The sequence below is a fragment of the Anomaloglossus baeobatrachus genome, chromosome 1, assembly GCF_048569485.1.
Source record: "Anomaloglossus baeobatrachus isolate aAnoBae1 chromosome 1, aAnoBae1.hap1, whole genome shotgun sequence".
In the NCBI taxonomy this organism is placed as follows: domain Eukaryota; kingdom Metazoa; phylum Chordata; class Amphibia; order Anura; family Aromobatidae; genus Anomaloglossus; species Anomaloglossus baeobatrachus.
In genome coordinates this window covers 400125011-400146171 of record NC_134353.1, presented here as the reverse complement: position 1 = coordinate 400146171, position 21161 = coordinate 400125011, and the positions used below count along the sequence as shown (strand labels likewise).

The window sequence follows — 21161 nt, the reverse complement described above, 5'->3', positions numbered from 1 at the left end:
TTCCTTTCTTCAAAAGTTGGGAGGTATGCCTTAAGGTTGGGCTCGACCATGGCAGAACAGGAATTTCTGACTTTTCCAGGTGGAACCGTGGTATCAGCAAGTTAAGGAAAGGACAGTGTAAGACCAGCAGTAGTACCGAGAGTCAAGGAGCTGTCTGCTGTAGAAGTGTCTTTTGAAGTGAAGTGTTTCATGCCTACAGTGTTCAAGAGTTATGCCCAAAGTAATTGTGTGACTGAAGTACTGTGTGTAACTGTTAATAAAAGACTGCTGGTGACTTTGGCGCATGTTATTCCTGCAATCATTATCTCTGGTATGCAAAGCCCCAGTCTTAAAGAAGCTGGCCTAAAATCTCCTGCTACAGGTAAAAATCAACATCCAACGTCATATTCCAGAAAATAAGGAATCGAAACTATTAACATACATGAGTTTTTCTATTCATAAGTTTGATTCACTCATTCTGTTCTACTACCTTACTACAAAACCAGTAGAGAAATAACTTGCATTATATTTCTGAGTTTGTTAAGAAGTCATGCGTGTCCATGCATGTGCAGCTATGTGCTTGGCATTGTATTTCCTTAAAACTCTCCGGAGCTGAACACACAGCACTGCAAGCAAACACAATGCTGTCTATTCGCTACGCTGTACAATTTCTGATAGCTCTGAGCTTTTTTCTGCTAGGTAAGAATCTCTTTAATATTTTTCTTGTGTTCTCTACCCCTAAACCTGTTTTCTCTGTCAGTAAAGACTGAAGTCAGTAAGTGGGACATGTATGCATTCTCCATTACAAATTCCTTCTGCCTGCATTCAGTGCAATGAGTAGCCTATTTAGCGCTGAAAACAAAAATGCCATGGGTTGGATACATTACTAGAATTCTGAGAAAACCTTTAATTATAGCATCAGTATATTCTGGGCTAGTTTGTAGCAATACTTATTTAGTTTTACTGATATCTTGAATACTAACAATTATGTTAGTACCAGGAGAAAACAGGCGTTTGTAGCACTGAGTATTGTCTTCTTTGAATACATACATAATTATGCTTATCTATTTTATTTCAGAAATGCCAGACACTGTACTAATCTTGATAAGTTTTAGAAACAAAACTGCTTTCCTTTGTAGAAAGATGTCCTATCACCAGGTCCAGTGTCCAATTTTTACTCTTATTTTATTCCCGTTGCTCCCTGTTTACGCCACTTTTCTTATATCTACCATATGTGGCCAGGGAAATTTTATTTAGTGCTAACATTTATGGTCTTAACCAAGGAGGTTTTGCTTACAGAATTCTCGGGGGCATGTCTTTAGGCTGCTCTGCATTACCATCACAGGACAGGAGCAACCCTCCTCTGAGGACCATATAAGTTGCACTAGATAAAAAAAAATCCACATCTCTAGAACTATATGGCAAATTCAAAAATAAATAAAAATGTAATATTCAGGGAGCAGGGGAAATAAAATAAAAGCAAAAACTGGCCACTTTTGACCTGATGACGTACTTTTTTAAAGGGATTTTCCATGAGCTTTATAATAATAGTTTATAAGTCTTAAGTATAAGGTTGGTGCAGGTCCAACTCCTAGCCACCAGAACCAGGGGTTGGACCTGAAGTCTCTTCTGTACCCTGGAGGCTAAGGCTACATTCCCACAATGAGCTTTTAGTGAGATTTTTTTTTTTACGCTTTGTACTTTCCTAGCCAAATACCAGGGGGTATCGAAAACAAAGCAGCTTTATTATATTTCTGACATACCAATAAGAGCCAAAAGATGCAACATCAAAAATATGATAAAAAGGCATGTTAAAAAAATGCACACAAACATCAATGAAAAAAAAGCAAGTGACCTAGTTTACATAATGGGTAACGAAACGCTGCAGAAAATCTGCACCATCAAAAACGGACCAAAACTCATCATGGGAATGTAGCCTAAAAGGGCCCAAAACAGAAAGACTCATTTAGAAAAAGCCTGTAGTACTGTAGTTGGGCCCATGTTGGATATTTTTCTTTGGGGCCTGTGAGCTCCAAGTTATGCCACTACCCATAACAATAAAAAAAACATTGTACAGCCCAATACACATTGGATGACCAGCCTGTCCTACTCAAATGATAATAATTAGGGATGAGGGAATGTATTTGCCACTATTCGGTATCCGATGGTTAATGGGGTATTCGCATTATTCGCTAGCCGACGAATAAAAGAACATCCGCTTCGATATTCACTTTTGAATTCCTGGCGCCTGTTTTCCAGCCAATAAACACATCTGATGTTGCTTGCCCTCACAGTATCGCCGCAGCCATCTTTGTTGTGGTATTACTGTGATTGGCTTGGCTGCACAGTGTCATCTACATAAATCGCGCAGTGACATACACGTCACTGCAGCTTCCGGTGCACGATACACCAAGCACATACACACACATAGCGCACATGCATGTATACAACACACACACACACAGCTGTATACTCACCTGTCCCCCAGCAATGTGGTCCCCGGCACTGAAGTCCCCAGCGCTGCTTCGGCTCCCAGCTCCACAGTGGACTGAATATTCAGCGAGTATAATGGGCGGCGGTCAAGAGCGGATGACAGCAGAGCCGAACATCATCACTGGAGAGAGGTAAATAAAGACACGTGTTTTCTCGGGGGGGGGGGGGAGAGACAGAGAGAATACACACACATATACACAGACAACATGTACACACAGCGTACAGCCATATATACACACATATACACAGACGCCACCTACACACAGCGTACAGCCATATACACACACATATACACAGACGCTACCTACACACATCATACAGCCATATAAACACACATATACATCTACATACATATTTTCCAGTTGCGGATGTAACTGTATCCCACAATGCACTGCAGCACTGTCAGTTGCGCAGCCGAAGTTTTTGCCCACATCATAGCCATGGTAACCAGGGACAACAGTGCAGGCGGAACACAAATTGTGGGCTAAGCAAAATTCTGTTCCCAGTCTAACATTGTGCTACCCATACCACATCTAGGTATAATTAGATAATGAGGTATTGGTGTTTGCGATGTCATGGAGCAGTAAGGAGGTGTGGCCGGGTATGTCCGCCCTTGCTTGACACCGCCATGCCTCGAGCGATGTTGCGGCGAGCAACGAGACATGGTGGCACTGACGAGAGACAGAGAGAGAGAGAACACGCAGTCATAGGGAGCTGGCGGTGTAGACTGTATTGTATGCGGGAGAGCGTTCGTAAAGCCAACTAATAAAGGATATGTGCGCACGTTGTGTTCTGGCGTGACTAATAAAAAGCATTGTTTTGTCACTTCATGTGCGTTTCAAAAAGCATCCAAAATGCTGCGTTTTGGATGCATTTTGAATGCATTTTGGATGCATTTTTGACAGTGCAGTGCCACTCGGCTCTGCTACATCCCCAAAGAGCATGGCTGGCTGTGAGACAGAGCCGCGAAATCAGAATGAACTCGGATAAACCCGAGCATTTTTCCGGCGGCACCCCCGGCGGTCTGGAGAAAGCTCAAAAATGTTCCAAATGTATAAGAACAGTGCTCAAATGACATGGGAGCAGCATGGGGAAGACCCTGTAAGCATTTCTAACTCTCTTGTCACTGCTGTGAGCAATGTTGTCTTTGTATTAGGGGGAGGAAGAATCCTGTGTTCCTCCTCCCGTGTGACATGTGTGACATGCACGTTCGCTTAGTAGCGTATGTGCGGCAGCTTCTCTCTGCCTATACATTCACTGCTACCGTTCTGTTTGTCAAAAAAGCGATTACTTTGGTTTGAGAGCTGTTCTGGCTACTACATAAAACCCGCGTGCTGCTCTGAGCACGTTATTTCAAGACACCAGAAATGCAGTCACGCACCTTCTGCAGGCTGTGCCCATACTGTTTCTGCCTTTTCCCATCCAGTTCAGCCATTTCCTCAGTCACCACAGCTCGCCGTTAGGTCCACCATGAGATTATTTGAGTTTCCGATAGACTTACATTGCGCATCAAATATTCGCAAATAGTGGTGACCTATTCGTCGAAGTGGATATTTTGGTATTTGATCATCTCTAATAATAATCATTAAAAAAGAGATAGAAAAACCCCCAAACAAGAGCAAAAACAAAGAGCAGTCCAGCTCACCTGTTATAGTTCATTGGAGACCAGTACTTTTTGACCGTGCACAGACCAGAAGGAGAAAGCCAACCCCAAGCAGATAAGGAGATAAATTTGTAGGATTGTCTAGCAAACAGGTCCAAAATTTAAAAGTAAAAAATGTTTTCTTTATTTCATCATAGATAAAATTCCATCATGTCAAGTACAAAAACCATAGAGCAGGAGGACGCGTATCGGATATGACATCCTTATTCGGTCTCCATACAGAACATAATGAAACAAGCCTTTTAATAGCACAAGTAAACAGGACATGAGGTCACATTAGCAGTAGCAGATTAAGTTAATTAATCAAACAGCATATGTGTACAAAGGGGAAAAGAGGAAAAAACCCCCACAAACATTCAATACAGAGGCATTAAATCATTTTTAAGATTAAGACCCGCAGGTGATCTCGTTTTCATGTCCAAAATCCAATGTGCTTCTTTACGTTGTAAGATATTTTTTATATTACCCCCTCTGCGTGGTAACAGAATTTTTTCCAAAGTATTCACCTGTAAACCATCAAGGTTACCACCATGAGCACTCAAATAATGTTGTGAAACTCCTGATAAATTTCTGGTAGACGCATTAGAAATATCATAAACATGTTCTGAGATGCGTTTTCTGAGTGTTCTGGTGGTATACCCTATATACTGCATGCGGCAAATAGTACAAGAGATCATATAAACTAAGTTGGATGTTCCACAATTAATAAATGGTTTTATATCAAATTTGCGACCATTTCAATGATTAAAAAAGGTGATATTTGGCATAAATCTACAGAAGCCATATACCTTTTTTCCACATTTAAACAAACCCCTAGTGGGACTGCAGTTTCTCATCAGATCCGTTTTTATTGAATCTTTTCAAATGGTCGCTTGGTGATAGAATTGCCCCTGGCGTGATATTTCTTTTCAGTACAAATTTTATGCCATTACACAGTATTTTTGTTAATGTCTCATCTGTATTTAGAACTGAAAGGATTTTTTTTATTATGTGAATAATTTCAAAATAATTTTTACTATATTTTGTGAATAAAACTGGTTGAGAAGAACTCACTTGAGTATTATTAGGTTGATTTTTATTTTTCAAATAATGATCTCTATCTTTGAGTTGTGTTTTTATTTTGGCTTTTTTATTTTTTGAATACCCCCTAGCTAAAAATCTACCATTAATTTTATCACATTCTGATTAAAAGTCCTCAGGTTTTGTGCTGCAGTGTTTGGCTGTGATAAATTCCCCCACAGGGATGTTTTCAAGCACATATCTGGGGTGGCAGCTACCAGCGTGCAATAGCGAATTTCCCGCTGAGGGTATGTAAAATAGTTTGCTGTGGACACATCCATCCTCACAGCTGCCTGTTAAAGTCATATCCAAAAAATTGTATCTGGGAGCGTTCTACTCTTGAAGTAAAAAACAAGTTGTGTGGATTATTACCTATATATGCAAGGAAGTTCTCAATGGGGATACATGATTTTTTCCATATAATAAGTATATCATCTATGAACCTGAGATATAAAAATATCTCAGATTGAAATGGATTTTCATAATGGAATATATATTGTTCCTCCCACCAGAACATAAAAATGTTTGCGAGGGACGGGGAAAAAGGAGCCCCCATGGAACATCCTTACATCTGAAGGTAAAAATCTCCCATTTACAAAAAATAGTTGTTTTTTAAAAGAAAAGAAGTAACATCAAGGATATACTGCTGTAAATCCAAAGAATAATTGGAATATTTTAATAGTTGTGTTTTTAACGACAACAGGGCTATATAGTGAGGAATGGATGTGTACAGTGTGCAAGCATCCACTGTAATCCAGCAATTATCAGATTCCCATTTGATGTTTTTAAGCAAAAAACCCAGTATGCTCCATAGTAGAGAACAGTGATGAACAAAGAGCAGTTGGTAATCAAATGGGTGCAACTTGATTATCGAGTATAATGAAAGTCAATGGGGGACTCGAGCATTTTTTCGGTAACTCTTCAGGAATCATTCTTCAGTCTCGTACTGAGTTCCATGAAATAAATAAAAATAAATGTAGCGATACTTCTAGGGCTGTTCGTTTCAAGAACATGATGTCCTCTTCATCAATCATATTGAAACAGAATTCCATTCACATTATATATAGTATTACACACACCTATTTGCTCAAGGGTCAGATTGAATCACATATTAACCCTTTTCTGTTCTACAGAGTTGCAAATACAAATACACATGCTGCAAAAAATACACATAAGAATAAAAACTTGGTAAAAATATACACATATACAGTATATGAAATATACATAGTTGTAGATTTCTTCATGTTAATTATAGTCATCATATTCTTAACACACTCGCTGGATCTTCAGGTGCCACAAATCACAGTTTATCAAAACCAACACATTACTTGGTATTTTCCATAAATTCATTAAAACCATCTGATTATAATGTGGATAGTTTAAAAATCCAGTATGATTTTTTTATAATCAACCTCTGCAATCTATTGCTAACAGAATTAAATATTTGTTCCAAAACATTTAGTTGAATGTGTATATAAAAAGTGTCTTAACAGACTATGATTCATAGCACCATGTAGAATATTATACCTATGTTTATTCATATTATACCTATACATATTATACCTATACATATTTATTCATTCTAACATGAAACAGAAGTAGTCCTCCCCACATATTGATATATAGTCACATTGCAAAAGATACAACACAAAAGGAACTGTTAGGCTATGTGCGCACGCTGCATCTTTGTGGTGACCACAAAGATGCATGTTTTTGCCCCCAAAAAACACACCTACGACAAAAACACATCCAAAAAACGCATGCGTTTTGCCGTGTATTTGCAGTGTTTTGCAGCGTTTTTACCACAATTTTGCCCAATGCATTTTTAAGTCAAATGTACTGATAGATAGAAAGAATAGATAGAACATAGAGAAAAGATAGAAAGAAAGAACATATAGCATAGATAATGATAAAGAACAGATAGAATAGATAGAAATAACAGAATAGCTTGGTAAAGAGAGCGATATCTAGCTTGGCCAGCTGTTTTTTCCATTATTTTTTGGTAAAAAATGACATGAGGCCACCCCCATTTTTCATATCCAGCACAGGAACAGCAGCAGCAGCGGTCTGCAACCCTCAGCTGTCTGCTGTACCTTGGCTAGTTATGAAAAATAGAGGGGTCCCACGCTTTTTGTTTTTTTCTTAAATTGTTTGATTTATTTATTTTTTTTTTAATTACGTGGGGTCTTCCAATTTTGAAAACCACAAAAAAAATGAAAAATGTAACAAAACGGGGCAAAAAAAATACAGTGTACGCACAAGGCCTTACAAATAGGGATGGGCGATCCCAATTTGTAAAGATTGTGGATTGTACCGATCACATAGTGATCGTGTACACGATCCCAACCACAAGCTTTCCTGGGAAGCTCGTGTTAAAGATCGGGTCCAGATCAGGTCCAGATCGGGTCATGGGCTGTAAAAAAAAAAAGCACATTATTAAAAAACATTGTCTTCATACTTACAGGTCCCGCGACGCATTTTGCAGACTCTGTCTCCAGCCGCTTCTGCTTCCGGGTCTGACGATTGATGTGCCGCCGGTAACCAGCAGTGACTTACAGGACCTTCAATGACGTCATAGCTTGTGACCATCTGGTGTGAATGTTGATTTACTTACAGACTGGACACATGGCTATGACATCATCGAAGGTCCTGGTAACTGAACTTTCATTGTCACTGTGCGAATGTCGCATCACGGGGCACAATCTCACAGGAGTGGTCGGCTGCATATATTTCCATACAGCTGATGCACTCCTGTCCAGAGATTGTCAAACCGTGCGGGGTGATGCGAAATGCAAGTGCAATCATACCCTCACTGTCAGCCTGCTTCTTGCACTGTATAGAGCGATGTATACTTGACTTTATAGTTGACTTGGCTCTCTATGCTTCTCACTGTGTATAGACTGTGTCTGTACAGAGTGATGAAGCTAACAATGCTCTACCTGTGGATTACGTCGGACTAAGGATTTTTTTTATAACAAAGATGGAGTCTCTAAGTGTTTTTTTTGTTTTATTTCTAACAAAAAAAAATTCTCTGTACTGTGTTTTTTTACTGTTTACTAGAAATTCATGGTGGCCATGTCTAATTTGGCGTGGCACCATGAGTTTTGGACTTAGTATCATCTAAGTATAGAAAGCTGGTATTACCCCCTTTATTACCCAGCATGCCAGGGCCACCAGGGCCACTGGATGAGCCGGGTAAAGCGCCTAGAAATGGCGATAAGAAGCAATGCGCAATTTCCAGAGTCGGCTGCAGGCTGCCGAGAATCCCAGTCCCCAGCTGCCTGGCTTTACCTGACTGGTGATCAAAATATGGCTCGCACATTTTTTTAATTATTTTTTATTTTAAATAATTAAAAAAAAATTAATGGCTATCCTGTATTTTGATCAACAGGTAGGTAAAGCGAGACAGACGTAGGTGGCAGCCCGTAGCCGTCCGCTTTATCTGGGCTGAGAATCAAAAATACCGCGGAGCGCTACGTCATTTTTTTAATTATTTATTTTCATGCAACTATATATTGTGTACATTTTATTTATTTATATACATATATATATATATATTTATATATATATATATATATATATATATATATATATGTATATATATATACACACACACACATCCTTGGCAAAAATTAAGAGACCACTGCAATATTTTCAGTTTTTCGGATTTTTCTCTTTGTGTTTGAGTAAAATATAAATTGCTCTTTTATTCTATAAACTAGAATTTTCAGAAAATAAAATAAATACAAAATTCATTGCTTGGAAATTCGGAGATATGTTGTAAGCAGTTAATAGAATATATATAGTTGTATAAAAATATCGTGGTACTTTTGATTCTCAGCATCATAAAGCAGACGGCTAGGGGCTGCCACCCTATCTGCCTGGCTTTACCTTGGCTGGCAATCAAAATACAGGGAAGCAGATTTTTTTTTTTTGTTATTTAAAAAAATAATTAAAAAAAGCGTGGGCTCCCACTGCATTTTCTATTGCTAAGGATAATCCAAGCAGCTACTGGCTGCTAATCCCCAGTGTTTGCTGTTACCTTCACTGGCAAGGGAAAATCCAGGGAAGCCCTTTTTTTTAAGTTTTTTGCCCAAAAACTAAACAAAATATAACGTGGGTTTTGCCATAGTTTTGTATGCTAGGTACATGCCAGGTACAGCAGGCATGTACGGGCTGCTCCCAACCCCCAGCTGCCTATTTGTACCCAGCTGGGAACCAAAAATATAGGTAAGCCCTTTTTTTAAATTATTTAATGAAGTTCATGAAATAATTAAAAAAAAAACCAACAAAAAACAACGTGTGCTACGTTCAATTTTTGTGTCCAGCCAGGTACATGTTGTGAATGCCAGTTATGCTTTAGCTGCTGTGAGGCTCCCTCTTGTGGCCAGGAATGGTTTGGACAGAGACCAGATGTGCTGGAGCAATGAGCGTTTCCATTGCTAACTCTCTGCCTATTTAAACCTTGGTCTGCTAGCAGGCTGAACCGGTTCTCATTTGTTCTTTAGTTACCAGCCTTCTCATCTTGCTCCAGACCACATCTACCCCAGATAAGTGCTTGGTTCTTTCTTATGTTGTTTTGTTCCTTTTGTTCTCATCTGGGTTTGTATTTTACTGTGGTTATTGTCAGTTCATTAGCTTGAAGGAATCTTCCCTCTCTGTGCTTACCTGGGAAGCTCCCTGTAGCTATGTTTGGAGTATTGCTCCTATATGTCCATGTGTTTGTTGCTTCTTGAATTGTAATTGTTCCTGCTTTCTGTTCATTGGTTTGACAAGAGCGCCTGATATAGGACGGAGTTCAGATCGTGCGATCTGAGGACTTTTTGTACTATCAGGAATTTGGATTTTTGTAGGGTTTTTCTTTGGCCACCATCAGCCCCTTTCCTATCCTTTCCTATTTAGTCAATGGGGCCTGACCTTTGCTAATCCTATCATCCATCTGTGTATTGTGCTTTCCTATATCACCGTAATCTTTGAATGTGGGGGCTTGCTATACCTTTGCGGTCTATTTCTGAGGCAGAGAGCTATTCATCCTTCCTTCCTTTATAGCTAGTTTTCCGGCTGGGTTTGCGGTGCATAGGATGTTAGTTCACCCCTCAGCTACTTCTAGTGTTGATGGTTAGTAAGGGGATGGCGGCCAGATTAGTTGCCAATGCTCTTGTCACCTTTTTTGCCAATGATCTATTGTGATCTTCCATGGTTCCGGATCATAACAGGTACAACTAGGCAGCTGGGGATTGGAATTCTCAGCACAGGATGGCCCAAGCTTTTTGGGCCCTCCCTGTTGCGAATTGCAGTCTGCATCCATCCCAGAAAATTGCGCTTTCATAGAAGCGTCATCTTCTGGCGCTGTATCCAACTCTTCCAGCGGCCCTGGTGCTGAGTGGCACGCTGGGTAATAAGGGGTTAATACCAGCTTTGTTTTACCAGCTGCTATTAAGCCCAAGATTCTTAATGTCAGGCCAAGTTTGACCCAGCCATTAGGAATCTCCAATAAAGGGTTAAAAAAAAGACATCACTATTACTCCCTCTCACTCCTCCACGATCCTGGTCCTCTGTCTTCTTCAACCAATCTAGCGCTGTTATATCAGACAGCACTGCATGGAAGGTAGAACGCTGTTGCTCCCTGTGCTGTGTAATCACTCAATGAGTGAGCAGAGGCTGCGGGTTGGTTAGCCATGACGTCACCGCTGCCACCATTGCCATAGTAACCTGACGGGTGGGTTATTATAGCAATGGTGATCTCCGATCACTTGATTCCCGGCGCCGCTATTCACCGGCTGTGGCAGCTAATCCCTGCATGTGAACTGACTCTGTAAAGGGCGCCAAAATTCAGGGAAAGAGAGCCGAGCATGTGCCCGAGTATCTCGCCGGTACACGGCACTCGCCGAGTATACTGAGTACTGAGATGCTTGGGTGAGCACCGAGTACCGGCGAGCATGCTGACACTACAGGACCTAGCATGATGTCATAGCTATGTGAGCAGTCTGTAACCAACGAGATAATACAAGATTCACACGTGACTGGTCACATGCTATGACGTCACGGAAGGTCCTTTGGTTACTGAGTGGCACAGCGATGATCGGACTCGGAAGCAGAAGAGGCCGGGAGACAGAGTCTGCAGGACGCGTCACGGGACATGTAAGTATAATGACAATGTTTCTTATTAACTGTATTCTTTATTTTACAGCCCCCCCCGGCCCATCCCATAACTGATAAGTCAAAGATCGGTGATCGGGATGCAAGTTCGTGTTATCTCGATCCCGATCTTTACAAAATGATCGGGCGAGTCTCCCCGATCCCGACCATGGGGGGTTGCCCATCCCTACTTGCAAACTGTTTCATTTAAAATAGCTCATTTGCAACATTAGTAGTAAATGATTTACTGCCATGCACCACCATGGGACAGCACAATTAGAGCTTCTACATCAATATGTTCCCACTAAATTAGGGAAGAGGTTAAGTTGTTTATTACTCAGGTTACATTTATTATTTGTTTCTTTATCCTTCTTGAGTTTGCTAGGGGCCAGAAAGTTTTTTAAATTATTATTTCTCCTATTGACAGTAGCTGTATTTAAATCTCTCATTGGAGAGTAGCCACCAAGCAGCAGCCAGTTGTTTACCCTAAGCAGATCAGAGTTGTGCCTGATTAGCACAACTGGTACATGTGAGCCTTTCTACCAGAGAAGGACATATCACTGGTGCAGCCTGTGTGGTACCCAGGGGCCCAAGAAGTAAGGGGGCCAATTTCTACCTCCTTGGTAAGCATAATTGGGTATTATGATGAGTAATTGGACTGAAAATGGCCCATATTCTGTCCTTCCACACGGGCCCTCTTCTGCCTGTGTCCGCTAGTGCTTTCCACTGAGGGGTTTTACGATTTCAAACCATACTGATTCACACATTGGAGTACCTCTGTTCTTTTTCCTCATTTATGTTACCCATTGATTACCATTATTCTCAGGTGCCCGAGTTGTGCCCATTCGAGCATCTAACTGCTCTTAACGAGTACCGAGCACCCGAACATGGTAGTGCGTGCTCATCATTAGTTGAGAACTGCAACTAGAAATATGCAACATGTGGACAAACAGGATGCAATAGATAATAGGCTCACCTATATGAGTCACAACTCTGTTTTAATGCCTTGGGATATGGAAAAAACAGCTGTAGCTCTTCCTGTATACCGTCTCAGTGAGAGCATGATGCCATTGAATCCAATTATAATTAACAAAAAAAAGTCTACCAGCAGGTTTGACAACATTAATCTAAAGTGTGTGGCCAACTTAAAAAGATTGGTCACTTTTTAATTGTTTTTACAAACATCAATTCCATCTAATTACTGATCTAATATAGCAACTATAGCTGCACCAATGTCCTTATTTCAAAAGTACTACCCCTTCACAGCACAGCGCTCTAGTCTATTACATGGCTAAACGGATGCACATTTTTAAAAATTAACTAGAAAGTGGCCAGTCCCACCAGATCTTGATGAATTTGAACAAAAACGCTTGCCATGCACAGATTTCTGAATAGTTACATGTTTATATGCAGGAGAGTTTGGTACAGAAATTCATACCCTTAGGTAAAGTTCAATTCGTGACCCGATGTAACAGGCCTGATTAACCCTCTGCCCAGACTATACCTGAGGTTAAAGTTGCTTAGGTCATAATATACCAGGGGTCTATACCCCTCCAGGGCAAAATATTGGTGATTTTGCTGATGTAGTGCTACAGTATATATAGCTGCACACAGTGGCGTAACTACAGTCTGATGGGCTCCAATGCAGAGTTTGAGCCTGGGTCCCCCAATCCTGAGCCACTTCCTGGTAAATATGTCCCCCATCCTGGTATGTCAACATCATGGCCCCATCCTGATGTATTACCCCATCATGGCTATATCCTGGTATATATGGTCCCATCCAGGTTTATATGTCCATTGTCATGGCCTCATCCAGGTATATATATCCCCATTATGACCCTATCATGGTATTGGACCCATCCTGGTGTATGACCCCCATCATGCCTATATCCTGGTATATATGGTCCCATTCTGGTATATGTCCCCATCCTGGTGTATGACCCCAATCATGGATATAGCCTGGTATATATGGCCCCACCCTGGTATATATACCCATCATTGCCCATCCTGGTATATATAACCCCATTATGGCCCATCTTGGTATATATGGCCCCATCATGACCCCATCCTGATATATAGCCCCCCCATCCTACTATGTAGCACCCAATCCTGGTATATAGCCCCTTATTCTAGTATATAGCTTCCATTGTGGTATATAACCACCCTCATCCTGTAATATAGCCCCCATCATGCTATATAGCCCACTCATCCTGGTATATAGCCCCCCACCACGCTACACACAGTAAAAAAAATAAATAAACAATTGTACTATGTGTTCACTTTCATAATGAGGCATATCAGCCTCATGTAGAGTAATCCTGATTCTTTAGCCAGGCGCTCCCAGAATTAGTACAAAATCCTTATTTCTTCAGGGTTTTATTAGATTCAAAGGTATAATAAACAACGTCCGTATGTACACATGAAAAACACAACGCGGTTGGTTCAGCTACAATATCAGACAAGTAGCCTTCCTCAGTAACAGTAAAAATATATCAAGGAGATTTTTATAGACAGAGGATTAACTTACCAGGGTTTCTTTCATAATTAATTAATCAAGGACACCAGCCTGGATTATAATTAGAATTCCACACTCAAAGGTGGTAATTTTTTTTTTGTTTCTTTTTTGTTTTTATCCTTCTCGCAACCATTCCCTCTGTTAGAGGATTGTTATTTTCTTGCTGTTATAAAGTATTTAAAAGGTATTATGAGCTTGCAAATAAACTTCATCAAAAATATTAGTAGATTAGTTGTTAAAATACATATAAATACTTAAAATACAAATATTATAAAAAGTAGCATATACATATGTAATATCGATAAAAAATAAAAAAAAATAAATAAATATATAAGTAAATAACCTTAAGGCCTTGTGCGGCACACTGTGTTTTTAGGCGCGGTTTTGCTGCAGAAATTTCTTGAGAAATGTTTGTAACCTTTCTGCAGACATTTCCCAGCAAAACCTATGGGAAAAAAAATAGCTGTGCACACACTGCATTTTTTTCTCAAGAACATTCTTTCTGCAGAATTTCTTGAGAAAATGTCTTGAGAAAATGTGCATGTCACTTCTTTTCCGCAGGTTTCTGCGGTATTTCACTCCATTCACTGTAATGTAATAGCGAAATACCGCGGGTATACCGCAGCTAGCAAATGATGTGCGGTATACCCTCGGTATAGCCGCGGTTTATGCTGCGGTAATGCTCATCGCTGCTTGCGTTTTGCAGGGAAGTGATGTCATTATGACAGGAAGAGGAAGTGGAGCAGAGAAATCACAGACACACACACACATCACAGACATATAGAACACACACAGATCACACTCACACACAGACATAGACATAAAGAATACACATACAAATCAAACATACATATTACAAAAACATGTGGGCTCCGCTGTATTTTTACCGTCCAGCCGAGGTAAACACACAGTGGCGGCCCGGTATTCTCAGGCTGGGGATTGCCCCCCCTCCCTCCCACAGCTGAGAATATCAGCCCGCAGCTGCCACGGGACTGTCGCATCCATTATGCGGCAGTCCCAGAGTGTCCCCGGCTCTTCCAGATTGCCGTGATGCGGTGACAATCCAGGTAATAAGGAGTTAAATGGCAGCGGATCACCGTCACTAAGTCCAAGCTTAATCATGGCAGCGTCTATGAGACAGCTTTCATGATTAACCCATAAGTAAAGTGAATAAACACACACCACGAAAAATCCTTTATTTTAAATAAAACACCAAAAAGCCGCCTCTTTCACCCGTTTATTCACCCTCCAAACACACAGCTCCGATGTAATCCACCGAGGTCACACAACGCTTGCATCCAGCCGCGACTGACACATATTCAATGCAGCCTTGTAACGACACTGCAGAGGTAATTACAGGTCATTTCTCACGGCCGGTAATGTGAACACACTACCGCTCAGGAGAACTGCAGCGTGTCGACTGTTGATTGATCTGTCCTCTATCTATCTATCTATCTATCTATCTATCTATCTATCTATCTATCTATCTATCTATCTATCTATAATTCTATCTATCTATCTATCTATCTATTCTTCTATCTGTTTATTTATCTATCTATCTATCTACTATCTATCTCAGAAGGAAATGACTTTTTTTTTTTTTTCCAATGTCCTTTATTGCATCGAATGCATTAAAACACATGTACCAATCCGCAGCAAAATTGCGGGTGCGGTATTCTGCCACAGGGTGCGGATTTTTCTTAAGAAAAATCCATTTTCTAGTGCGCACATAGCCTAAGATGCGTTCATCTATCAACGTGTAGGATAGAACTTGTCTTCATATTTGTCTCTACACCTCTCCAGGAGCTGCTCAAACAGCAGCCCCACTGGAGCCGTCCCATTGTCAGATGGATAGATAGAGGGTAGTAAAGATTATTTCTAACATACTGTATATACAGTATGTAAATAAAGGGAATTCCAAAGGAATCCCTGACTGGGACAATTCCTCACAGCATGTATGCTTCAGACATTTTCTAATTTGTCGTTTAAGCCATCAGGGTATAAGCAACGAAGCTTAAACATCCAATATGCTTCTCTTCTATTAACCCCTTCACCGCCGGCCACTAAAACACCCTAATGACTGGGCCATTTTTTGCAATTCTGACAAGTGTCACTTTGACAGGTTATAACTCTGGAACACTTCAACGGATCCTAGCAATTCTTATATTTGTTTTTTTGTGCTAAATTGTACTTCATGATAGTGGTTAAGATATTTTTTGCGTTTATTTGTGAAAATTTCAGACATTTTGCGAAAATTTTGCAATTTTCAAACTTTGAAATTTTATGGCCATAAATCCAAGAATTATGTCACACAAAATAGTTACTAAATAAAATTTCTCACATGTTACTTTACATCAGCGCAATTTTCGAAACAAAATTTTTTTTGTTAGGAAGTTAGAAGTTCATCAGCAATTTCTAATTTTTCCAACAAAATTTACAAATTATTTTTTTAGGGACTACATCACATTTGAAGTGACTTTAAGAGGCCTAGGTGACAGAAAATACCCAAAAGTGACCCATTCTAAAAGCTGCACCGCTCACACTGCTCAAAACCACATCCAAGAAGTTTATTAACCCTTCAGGTGTTTCACAGGAACCAAAGCAATGTGGAAGGAAAAAATGAAAAATGTACTTTTTAACACAAAAATGTTACTTTAGCCATAAAATTTTGCATTTTCACAAGGGAGAAAAGAGAAAATGCACCATAAAAGTTATTGTGCAATTTCTCCTGAGTACGCTGATATGTGGTAAAAATCAATTGTTTGGGCGCACGGCAGTGCTCGGAAGAGAAGGCGTGCCAGTCGAATTTTTGAACGCAAAATTAGCTGCACTCAGCGGACGCCATGTTGGGTTTGGAGACCCTTTGAGGTGCCTAAACAATGGAGCTCCCCCACAAGTGACCACATTTTGGAAACTAGAGCCCTCAAATAATTTTTCTAGATGTTTGGTGAGCACTTTGAACCCCTGGGGGCTTCACAGAAGTTTATAGCATTGAGCCGTGAAAAGAAAAAAAAAAATGTTACCACAAAACTGTTGCTTCAACTAGGTAGCTTTTTTTTCACAAGGGTATCAGGAAAAATGCACCAGAAAAGTTATAGTGCATTTTTTCCTGAGTACGATGATACCCCATATGTGGTAAAAATCAATTGCTTGGGCGCACAACAGGGCTCTGAAGTGAAGGAGCGCCATTCGAATTTTTAAGCGCAAAATTAGCTGGACTCCTTAGCGGACACCATGTTGGGTTTGGAGACCCCTTGAGGTGCCTAAACAATGGAGCTCCCCCACAAGTGACCCCATTTTGGAAACTAGATCCCTCAAATAATTATTCTAGATGTTTAGTGAGCCTTTTGAACCCCCGGGGGCTTAAGTTAATAACGTTGAGCCGTGAAAATATATATATTTTTTTACCACAAAACTGTTACTTGAACCAGGTAGCTTTTTTCACAAGGGTATCAGTAAAAAATGCACCATAAAACATATTGTGCAAATTCTCCTGAATATCCAGATACCTCATATGTGGTGGAAAGTAATTGTTTGGAAAATGTGATTACCTACACCAAGCGGATCTGTAAACTGTCCTTTAATCCCCAACCCAGCCTAATCTTTCTGAACTTGGTCAGCAACCCACAAAACACGCCAAACAAAACTCTCCTCCTATTCCTCCTAGCGGCGGCCAAACTGCTCATCCCCCCCCCTTTTTGGCGCTCGACAAGTGTACCTACTATCCAAACTTGGATGCTCAAAATCGACCAGTTATATCAAATTGAAGAGCTGGCAGCTTTAGCTTATCACTCTCAAGATAAATTTAGACTCATCTGGGCCCCCTGGTTGAAGTTCCGAGAATCCTCCGAGTACTTTGAATTGGTGACGTCTTGACTTGCTCCGACCCCCCTCCCCCGAGTCAGCCATGATATATTTCTTATCTAGATTTATCCCCACTTAGGCCCCCTGTCTCTCACTATCTTCTTGAAACCATCCTTACCTTTCTTTACACCCCCCCATCTTACTTTTGACATGGTTTACATATGTTCCTTTCACTAATGTTGATTATACACAAAAGTTTATTGTTAATTTCACATGGACTGCAATGGTAAACACACCTAACTGAGGTACTTCCGAAAGGGAAGAAAGATTATCCAGAACTGTGGACCGAACTATAGATCTAAATCCTTCCCTCCCGGATTCGAGTGCCTTATATTTTCTCACATATATTCATTATTTTATGTTACGTTATATCAATTTTTTGCTCTTAACAATACTTGGAAGGTGTACATTGTGTTTCATATGCTAATTTTCACTTTAATAAAAAGAATATTGAAAAGAAAAGGAAATTAATTGTTTGGGCGCACAGTGCGGCTTAGAAGGAAAGGAGCACCATATGACAGCAAGATTGGTTGGAATCATTAGCTGATGTTGTTACGAATCAACGCCACCGTAGCCGCAAGCAGCCTGCTGTGGTTCCTGTGACGCCCAGGTGCCAGTCGTCGTTTTTGGCCGTGCCTCGGGTCGTCCAGCTGGCTGCTTCCTCTTCCACGTCTAAGTGTAGAGAGGTGGCTAGTGCGCATGCGTGTGTTGATTTACCCCAGTCACAGCCTAAAGGGGGCTTTACACGCTATGATATCGTTAATGTTTTATCGTCGGGGTCACGTTGTTTGTGACGCACATCCAGCGTCATTAACGATATCATAGCGTGTAACGAAACGATCGCAGAAGCGGCAAAAATCGTTTCCCGTGGAGAGCTCGTCCTAAAACCAAGAATCATTTATTTCTAATTAGCGATGTTGTTCATCGTTCCTGGGGCAACACACATCGCTGTGTGTGACACCGCAGGAGCGAGGAACATCTCCTTACCTGCCTCCACCGGCAATGCGGAAGGAAGGAGGTGGGAGGGATGTTTACGTCCCGCTCATCGCCGCCACTCCGCTTCTATTGGACGCCTGCCGTGTGACGTCGCTGTGACGACGCACGACCCGCCCCCTTAGAAAAGAGGCGGAACGCCGGGCAGAGCAACGTCGCAGGGCAGGTAAGCTGTGTGACGGGGGAGCGCGATTTTGTGCGCGGCAGGCAGCGATATGCCCGTGTCACACAAACAATGGGGGCGGGTACGCACGATAGCGATATCGTTGTCGATATTGCTACCGTGTAAAGCCCACTTAAGTCCAGTGTTTCGCCTAGTGAGCATGCTCAGCCTGACTGTGCCATTCCTGAGGCTAAGTCCTCAGTTCGGGCTACTGAGCATGCTCACACACTTTGTGCAAAAAGCCTCTTTGCATAGGTACTTGGACTTCGCACCGTGTCTAAGTCCTGTGTTGTGCTTACTGAGCATGCTCAAGCTGATAATCTGTTTTCTGAGACTACTGTTCAGGCTACTAAGCATGCTCATGCACTTAGTGCATCAGAGGCTAGGTCTGGTAAGGACCTCATTGGCCATGTCCGTGAGGTGGCATGCCCCGATAGGCCAGAGGGCATCAGGTGTCCTGATGATGTGACAGGCCCTGATAGGCCAGAGGGCATCAGGTGTCCTGATGATGTGACAACTCCAGACTGGCTCGCAGAGGCCCGCCCCTATGACTTGGCACCTCATCATTGTTCGTCAGACTATGACTGGTGAGGTGTTTGGGGCGTGGCTTCCATGAGGTCATCAGTGAAGTGGCGGTTCCGGATAGGCCGCTGGTTATGTCACTGATGACGTGGCACTCTGCTATTGGCTCCTGGAGGTGCATTGTGGTCCACCCTGGGTTGGGGCGGACCCAGGTTATAAAAGGGGCTGGAAACAACATGGAGGTGTGCAGTCTTCTATTATGCTCAGACAGAGCACACCTCCATGCGTTGAAGCCATTGCAGCTTTAAGACAGAGGTAGGCAGGGATAGGGTGTCGGTGCTGGATGCCACCACACTTGCGGCACGGTTACGGCCAGCTCCTGTTCTAATAGTCCTGCTAGTGCTGCCCAGTGGCATTAACTGGGCTGCTGCTGCACCTGCTGTCCACAAGTGTGCCTCCTACGGACACGGACAGCATACCCCAGGGCCCCTGTGTTGTTAACAGGGAGTTCCTGGGCTGGGTGTGTGGACCCTGTGACGCTAACAGGGTTCACAGTCTCCTGATCTGAGTGTCGTCTAACTCGGGTCAGACTTCTATTAGTTTCAGAGCCACCCAGCTCTGTATCCTCCGCCTAACCTTCAGGTTGTCAGCATCTCCTTTTCCATCTGGGAGCAAGGTGGACCCCGACTGGTGATTGGGATATATACCACCTTATCCTAATCTGCCAGTCCCCCCGTAACAGATGGTGTTTCTTCAGCAGATGTTACTCTTGCTTTACCACCAACCCCATGGACACAAACTTATTTTCCCTTTCCAACACGCCTGTTCCCCTTTCCACCAGCATCTGGCCTTTTTCCACTCATTTTGTATATGACCAAATTAGCAACTCAGCAGGGACACCCTACTCAACGACGTCTCAGCACAGCAGCCAGCCCTCGGTCCCTCAGATGTGGACAAGTAAAAGACCATTTCCTCCTAGCCATGACAAAGCGGTGAGATTCATTCTGTGCACCACTGGTGTTTAGTGGAAAAGCTGATCTAAGATTGTGTAACAGCTTCTGCTGATACTCCTGCATACATGCGTCCCTTTCTATGGCAGAAATTATTTTGCCAAATTTGGCCACAGACACCACTTAAGTGGCATCAATTTTCCCACAGTTGCAAATTTAAAATGGTTATTTTCATGAAGAACATTCAAAAATCCACAAGCCTTTAGTCTCCCCAGGATGACACAGGGGTAGAAAAGTCTTTGCGGATCAATGACTTGTTCATCTTGATGAACGTTAGTCTGTCCACATTGTCACTGGATAGACGCATGCGCTTATCTGTCAGCACACACCCAGCAGCATTGAAGACATGTTCCGAGAGAACGCTGGCTGCAGGACACGACAAGATCCCCAAGGTGTAAGTGTACCGCCCCGCGGGCTCGGCCGGCTGCCGAGCCGCTCGGATCCGTGCTCGTTGGTGGGTGGCTCGAGCTCTCCACGGACCCGGGGGTCACGCCGTTCTGAAAAAGGGTTGGCGCTACCCGCAGGGACTTCGGTGGGGAGTTCCACGGCTTGTTCCGCGGTGGTTTGTAGAGGGATTTTAAGTTTGTGACGCCACCCACGGGTTGTGGTGAATGGATGGACACCACCGCTGCCGTTGACTAGGCCTCCCGGGGATGGTGTTGCACAGCTTGGTGTTGACCCCCCTCTGTAGGTAGGGGAGTGATGGTCCCGGGGGCCCGAGAGAGGTGCAGAGGTGGGGGAGCGGGTGCGTGCTGGGTGCTA

General features: G+C 42.1%; 1 protein-coding gene across 2 annotated transcripts in view; it reads left to right on the top strand.

Moving 5' to 3' along the window:
• Positions 1-596: 596 nt before the first annotated feature.
• The window catches only part of LOC142293815 (disintegrin and metalloproteinase domain-containing protein 10-like), a 405039-nt gene continuing 384474 nt past the window's right edge, over positions 597-21161 (top strand). For both annotated transcript variants that reach the window (XM_075337844.1, XM_075337843.1), the window contains exon 1: positions 597-678. In XM_075337844.1, the coding sequence (XP_075193959.1) occupies positions 621-678 (58 nt within the window). In that variant the 5' untranslated portion in view covers positions 597-620. The remainder of the gene's footprint in view (positions 679-21161) is intronic.